The 8,064-nt window shown below is 35.6% G+C and overlaps 1 protein-coding gene across 4 annotated transcripts in view; it reads left to right on the forward strand.

Annotated features, from left to right (window-relative positions):
* MYBL1 (v-myb avian myeloblastosis viral oncogene homolog-like 1) overlaps positions 1-4,097 on the forward strand; it is a 34,586-nt gene extending 30,489 nt beyond the window's left edge. For all 4 annotated transcript variants that reach the window (XM_006756914.2, XM_006756916.2, XM_006756915.2 and 1 more), the window contains one exon: positions 1,498-4,097. In XM_006756914.2, coding sequence (XP_006756977.1) covers positions 1,498-1,626 — 129 coding nt within the window. In that variant the 3' untranslated portion in view covers positions 1,627-4,097. The remainder of the gene's footprint in view (positions 1-1,497) is intronic.
* The last annotated feature ends 3,967 nt before the right edge of the window (positions 4,098-8,064 follow it).

Raw genomic sequence — 8,064 nt, forward strand, 5'->3', positions numbered from 1 at the left:
CTCCCTCTCTCCCTCTCTCACTTCCTCCCTCTCTCCTTTCCTTCCACATTAGTTAATAAAATTATATAGGTTTCAGGTGTACAATTCTATACTGCATCTTCTGTATTATATTGTATTGTGTGTTTACCACCCCAAGTCAAGTCTCCTTTCATCGCTATTTATACCCCTTTTACCCTCTTCTACTTCTATCCACTCCCTTTCCCTTTGGTGATCACCATAATGTTGTTGGTGTCTACGAGGTGTGTGTGTGTGTGTGTGTTTGTTGTTGTTGGGTTTTTTTTTTTGTACTTAATCCCTTCACCTTTTACCCAGCCCTGCAACCCCCCTCCTGTCTGTTCTCTGTGTCTATGAGTTTGCTTCTATTTTGTTTGTTAGTTGATTTTGTTCATTAGATTTCAACTGTGAGTGAAATCATATGGTATTTGTCTTTCTCTGACTGGCTTATTTCACTTAGCATAATACTCTTCAGGTCCATCCATGCAGTTGCAAAAGGTAAGATATCCTTCTTTACAGCTGTACTACTGTATTCCATTGTGTAAATGTGCCACAGCTTTTTTATCTACTCATCTACTGAAGGACACTTGGGCTGCTTCCAAATCTTGGTCATTGTAAATAATGCTGCAATGAACATAGGGATGTGTATTATTTCATTTTTAAACTAAAGATATCTAAATTCACTTCTGGCACCTCTTTCCTATAACACATAAATATAGCCCCAATTGCTACTTGAAAGGGTAAGTGGTTGGAATCAGTTGCAGCTTGATTTTGTTCAGTGGTTTCCAGTGAACTTTTTGGCTCAAAAGTTGTAAAACCATCTTTTTCCTGTTGCTATGCAGCCATTATGTAATTGCAAATGGCTGGAATTTTTTACTAAGTTATCTGAAGAATTCAAACCAGAGAATTTGAGAGTTCACTGAGGAGGAAGTTTTCTTTATACCACAATGACTGCAGCACCAGCATCCCTGACATTTAAGCATTCCTTGAAAACATCTTTGGCAATCAAGTATAGCCACCTCATCTCTGTCTTGAGCCACTGCTTTTCAAAGGGACTTGCCGCATATTCTCTTAATTGATTTAAGATAATTTGATTTCCAACTGTTTAATACAAAGCTTTTCAGGAAAATTTACTACACAGCCGGTCACACCTATAAAGTAATAATCTTTATAATAAGGGCAGAAAACACAAGAAACAAACATAAACTTGACTTTGTGCTATGACTGTATTTCTTATTTTGTAAGACATAAAGCTTTTAAACTGCCTCCACAGGCGTGTAAACAATATAGATAGCCAAAGAATGACCAAAAATATTTCAGTATGTATTTTTAAAGCATAACATTATTTAAAAAGAATCACAATGCCATTATCTAAATATTTTTTATAACTACTTATCAAATATCCAGTCAATTAAAATAATTACCTTTTAAACGTGTAATTGTGAAGTAGTATGGATAATTGTTTTAGCAATTTTAACATTACTATTAATATTTCCTCTCTAGTCAAACTGTGAATGGGAAACAGTGGTTTATGGGAAGACAGAAGACCAACTCATTATGACTGAACAAGCAAGAAGATATTTGAGCACTTACACAGCCACCAGCAGCACTTCAAGAGCTCTCATACTGTAATTGTTATTAAAGCTGATGAAATGCCCCACTCCCTTAGTATAGCCTATACTAAATTAGGTTGCAATGAAATTTGTGTCAATTAATTGTTTTTAAGGTTTTAATACAGCCCTAAAACGGTTTGCATCTTTTTTCATACTAAGCAGGCAGAAAGCTAAGCTGCTTAAGGGGTAGGCAGTTTCGTAATTTATCTTTTACGAAAATTGTTTTTAAAAATTGTTTTTAAAGAGCAAGATGGGAAAATCATATTAGACTGTTTATGGATATTCTAAAAGTAAATTCTCACATATTTTCTTCAGAAGATATATGTTGCTACTCTCTTAATGCTGCAGTTTTGTTACAGAGTATGTGTAATTTCTGAAATTAGTCTATGTATGGGAAGCACACATGGTTTTATGAAGTACTTTTGCCAAAGTGCTGATTTACTTAGCCTACTATTTACAAAGAAACACAATGGAAAGGAAGTTGAAGGATAGAACGTTGCACTACTAAATTTTGGTATTTTTCAAAAACAATAAAATTAACTACAGTGTTAAATGTATTTATTTGAGCATAGTACTGAAAACAAAATGCATAGAAAAAGGGTTTTTTCTTTTGTAAAGAGTCAGTATTTTCTTCATAAGTCTCAGAAGATCTGAGAGTTTGTTGAATGTATTGTACAGTATATCGGAGCAGGAAAACTTTGTAAATTGGAAAGAAGTCTGTTTTTATAATTTATTTTCATTTTTAAAGCTTAAATGTAGATATTTATACCTATACAGGGTGTCTAGAAGCTAGTGTTGTTTCCTGTTGTTACAGCTTACATAAGAACAATTTTGACTTTTAAGTATGAAACAGTAGTAAGTTATAGCTGCAAAGAATACAATATCTATACTGTATGTCACATCTACCTAAGTATTGCACTATGCCCTTTAAATCATGTTGGTTACAAAGTAGTTCTAAAAATGTACTAAATAATAATTTAATATTTTCTTTTTAAATTATACGGGGAGGGTTCATATAAATTAATCTGGTAATTTGTATATGTGTTTGAAATTTTTGCATTTTGTTTAAAAAATAATATGGTACTTTGGTCCCTAAAAACAGTTTGCACTTAGAAGTTTGTTATATTTACTCTATGTTTCAGAAATAGAGAACATTATCTTTTATTTATAAAAATATTTTGTCCTTTTAAAAAATGTTTTGTGTTTCTCTACAGGTTACAACAGTTGCTTCAGTTGCCTGTTTTAGGTGTTTGCACTTATTTTATTTCTTCTTGAAAGAATGTCTTTATTTGCTTTTGTGTAGAGATTTTATGTAATATTTTTGAGGCATATAATAGTGTGCTGTCAACTTAAACACTGACAGGTAAATAGAATTGTACACTGTAGTTTTAATTTTTATTTATAATTGACACACTCTCTCCCTCTCCACCCCTGAAGTATGCTGCTATGAGAGAAGGAAAGAGCGACCACCACTTGCACTGTTTGAAAAGAAAAAAAGCAAATGATGGCAGGTTCTCAAGTTAACTTAATGGAATCAACCATTACCAGGCAGATTCTTGCAAATACCAAAATACTATGCCTTAAGACAAAAACAGCTTAAGATTTTCTGAGGTCTCTGTTAATAGAAATGGAAATACTAAGTATTTTAATGCCTAGCTCTTGAACAATAAACCTAATAGGGTTTAAGCTATTTAAACCCACTAGCTCATTGTTGCATATCAGATGTAGTGAGAAGTGAAGAAAATGTCTAATACTAAGATTATGCCTTGTTGATAACAAATAGATGGACCAATTGGAATCTTCTTAGCATGTTTGTTAAGTATGTTGATTGCTTCCTAATTAGTGAACTTCTCACAGAAATTTCACTTTGTAAAACCAATGATTGTAGCAAAATCATACTGGATCATTTCAATTTTAGTTGCCTTGAACTAATAGCACATAATGGTTCATTTTTTTGTTTTCTGTTTTTTATTTTTATTTTTTAATTTATGTAGCCCTTAGATGTACATAGTATCCAATCACCAAAGTATAATATCTTTGGAGAGCTATATTTTTTAAAGCATAATTTTTCTTGAGCATTAAATTATTCCAAAGGTAGTATATTGCAAAGAAGCCTGGGATTATTGGATATAGTACTACTTGGGTTGGTATTGGTTGAATCCTTTAGTTAACTGCTTTGTTGCTTTTTGCAAGAACTTCTAAAATCTTAAGCATGTCAGGCATCTTAAGTCACCTTTATACTGTTGTGTTCATTTGAATTTCTTTCAGTATGTTATAAAAATGCCAGACATACATGTAGCAGCCATACTTGCATGGAAACTGGTACACATATATAATACTGTATTTCATTGTAAGGTTTTCATATTAATACAGCAATTATCCTGACTAAATTGAGTTTCTTGATGTATTGGAAAACTTTCCATTGCGAGAGAATCTCGCTTACAGTGTTGACTATTAACATTAGAAATAAAGCATCTGTGTACAAGTTGACTTGGCATTGCTTATTTCACTTTGGTTTTGTGTGTTATGCTATTCATCGAACCCTAAGGACTCACCCCAACATTCTGTGCTTAGAGCTCTTTTCTCCTTTAAGACTCCCTTTATGGGTGATTTTATCTGTTAACACAACTCTTGAGCCTCTTTCTGAGCCTTATGTTAAACTGTCTTTAAATAGTTACACATGACTCTCTATCAGCACCTTAAATGCATCATGTCCTCTTTTTCTCAACTTGGACCTGCCCTGCCTTTGTTCTGCCCCTTAGTCATGTGGCCTTCCATTTGATCATCCAATGAGAAGTCTCCTGTCCTTCCCTCACCCCTCACATTGAAATCTGTTGTAAATTCTCAGCCTGCATAAGACCACTGATCTAGTTCCATTCCTTAATCTCTAATTGGATTATTTCACTTAATCACTCTGCTCTCCATTCTACAGACACATAAAGAAACCGTTCAGTGACATCTGGGTGTCACCTAGGCATCACCTGGGCAAGTTCAACTGGTCCCCCAGTCAGGAGAATGGATTATTACATTGCCTGGGTGAATTCATCCAGATTTTACCTTTAGCCTTTTAGGCTCAGAAATTTGATGGATTCACCCGCCAGACATGAGTTTACCTCTCAGTAGACTGCTTGTATTAAGTGTGAGACTGACACATGAAACCAGTGTGTAATGTAACTGCTGAGGACAAGGCAGATCTCTTCTTATATTCAGCATAAAAAACACATTTAGAAAGCAGATGTCACATTTCTCGTATTCAGAGACCTTCATAGTTGTCTGATGCCTAAATAATTCTTCACTTCCTAATGTGGACTGGTGACTTGGGTCTTCCAAGAACATTTATGCCCATGCTCCTGTCTCCATGCCTGTGTGTGCAATGTTCTCTCTGCATCACTGCATTTGTCTCCTTAGCCTGTTAACATCTTACTCAACTTTCAGGGCACAGATCTGTGAATCGTTTCCTCATTATCTTAGTGCTTCCATAAAACTCCCACTAGACTTTGGTTTGAAAAGTAGGGATTGCTATCTATAGCTCCTGTGTCTAGCAGGGTACTTAGAAAATCTCAGTAAGTATTAAATTGAAGAATTTTTAAAAATTAGTCATGACGTGGAGAATATTAACCATACTTATTTTATGCAACAGATTATAAATAGCTTTGGTTTATTAGTTATCTGCATGACACTGGTTTTGCTTTATAGAGTAAACTATTTTCTTAAAAATCTTTTAGCTCATTTTATAATCAGGTAATTTCCTGCTCGATTTATCCAGTTATAGAGTGATAGGATTGCCAGCCAATCAGAATTTTAACTGTAATATAACACAGATGGTAGTTTTTGAAGAGGCACTTCACTCTGAGAAGTGAAAATTTATTTTTAAGTAAGTAGTGGAGGGGAAAATGAACCAAGTGAAATTGCATCCTAACATTACACTTTCCTCCTTTCTTGCTTAAAAGGAAAAAAAGATACAGTCAAGAATATGTGAAATATATCATACACCAAGATGAAATGTACCAGGAAAAAAATTATTTATGGCTGACGGGTTGGGAAGAGAGTGTTTTTGAAAACTTTGTAGTATCTTGGCATTAATACATTAAAAGCTGTTGAGTTTGAGCAAACTCAGTATTGAAAGCAGTGTAGTACACTGTCCTTATTTCTGAAGGTCTCAGACCTGGGTGCTTATTCTAGTTCCAAGTATAGAATATGCTAGATTGGATTTTCCTGGCCAGCACACGGTAAGAGGGAGGGAGATTGACTTTATTTTGATTTTACTACTGTCATTTTGCCAATCCAGAGCTCAAAAGATTGGGCCAAATTCTGACATAATTTCCTAAGCCCCAATACAATTAGCACATATTGATTCTTTGAACTAGCAATCAGTACTTAACTGAGTGCTTACAGTACCTGGTGCTAGGTCCTGGGGATACTGTGATAAACGGGACATGACCCTTCCCTGAAGGAAGCCGATGTTCTAGAAGGGAACATGAATAAGTGTGTCATAGAAATTACATATCTTCTCCTTTGGCCGCAAGTGAGATCAATAGCCAAGTTTCATATTTTATTTGTGGATACTCATTTGAGAATAAGAAAATGGTTGGTTACTATTTGGATAGTATGGATTCCCCATCCTCCTTATACTATAAGGAATTGTTGGGTTAGCACAACTCAGGGGTCTTGCACCACCCAGAAGTTCACAGACTAACATAGGACAACATAGCAGCTGAAGCCATGTACCAGTCACGTACATTATTTCATTTAATCCTTTCAACAACTGTATTAGGTAAACCTTATTATAATACACTTTTAGGGATGAAAACAGGCTTAGGTTAAGAGTCTTGTCTAAAATCACACAGTGCTTTGTTGAGCTGGCATTCAATCCATTGTCTGAGATTTGGGTTGAGTCTTAAATTTAAAATTAAGCATAATGCACAAAAGAGTATATAGTGTATGTTTCCATTTCTATGGAAGTACAAACAGGCTAAACTAATTTATGGTATTTGAAGTTAGGATAGTGGTTGCCCTGGGTGGGAGGGTTGCTGAAAGGAACCTTGGGGTGGGGGTAGGGGGAGGTTCATTTATTTATCTAATAAATACGCATCCATGTGTGTATGTGGGAAGCATGCTCCCCAGGCATAGGGTTGGGCACACTCTCCTTATTAGAAATCACCACTTACTGAGCTATACTGATGCCCCCCCTCCCCCCCTCCCCCTTCCAACAAAAAAATAGAAGAAAAAAAATCAGCTTAGCTTTGGAAAGAGCAACAGTAGGGATTAGTACAAATTTTCATACTTTTGGACTGGGATATAAAGAGGTGGATCAGAGACCTTAAGACAGGTAGTATAGTGAAATTTACCATAGAATCAACATTGATAAATCAAAGCAGATATACTTTTTGCCACTTTTATAAATTTATTTTAAACTGAGGTTAACCTATCTCTTATAGAATGCACAATGACCAGGCATTTACTTTTAGTATTTAAGGAAATTTGCTTATAAGTATTCAATTATCTCTAAGTATTTTGCACATATATCCTTTTTTTAAATATACTTTATTGATTTTTTTACAGAGAGGAAGGGAGAGAGATAGAGAATAAGAAACATCAATGAGAGAGAAACATCAACTAGCTACCTCCTGCACACCCACCACTGGGGATGTGCCCGCAACCAAGGTACATGTCCTTGACCAGGATCGAACCTGGGACCCTTCAGTCCGCAGGCCGACGCTCTATCCACTGAGCCAAACCGGTCAGGGCTATCCTTTTTTTAATATAAAAGAGAATGCTATAGTTTTAATAAGAGAAATCTTGGCAAATAATAGCTATGCCTCATCACCCACTCTTTAAAATTAGTTCATTGGTTTCTTGTTTCTTCTCTGCAGCATTCAGAAGTTGTAAATGGCCCATTTTCTGGCCCCTTAGCCCCAGATCTGCTTTTTTTTTTAATATCTTTTTTATTGTTGATAGTATGTTTTTGAGATGGTGCCAAGCCTCCTTTTCAGGTTCATCTCTCCTCCCTACCTGGTAGCTCTCCCTTTCTGTTCCTCTTCCATTACTACAGTAGGTGAGGTAACTTAGCTGAAGCTGGAGTAGTTGTAACTGCAGAAACATTTCTTTCACAAAGGCAGGACTAAAATGAAATGAGACACTTGGCATCTCTCGCCTGTAGGGGCATTACAGGTACCTAATTAGTCCTTGGTTGTGAGAGCCGGCAGAATATCAGGTAAAATGCAGCTACATGAAAATGGTCCTCGGGGAATAAATGACTTAGGGGCAACTTTCTGGAGTCACCTTCAGACTTTTCATAACATTTTGGAGAAATCACTGCAGACAAAGGTTATTTTTTGTTGGTAGGAAGCAGTAACAGGAAATAGCTAATTGAAACTTTTGTGGGTTACTTACAAAATAAAAAGGCTTGTGGTGGAGTCCCAGTGGTATGAAGGAAAGCATTTATGTGCTGCTGAAC

The sequence above is a fragment of the Myotis davidii genome, unplaced genomic scaffold (assembly GCF_000327345.1).
Source record: "Myotis davidii unplaced genomic scaffold, ASM32734v1 scaffold393, whole genome shotgun sequence".
Lineage (NCBI taxonomy): Eukaryota > Metazoa > Chordata > Mammalia > Chiroptera > Vespertilionidae > Myotis > Myotis davidii.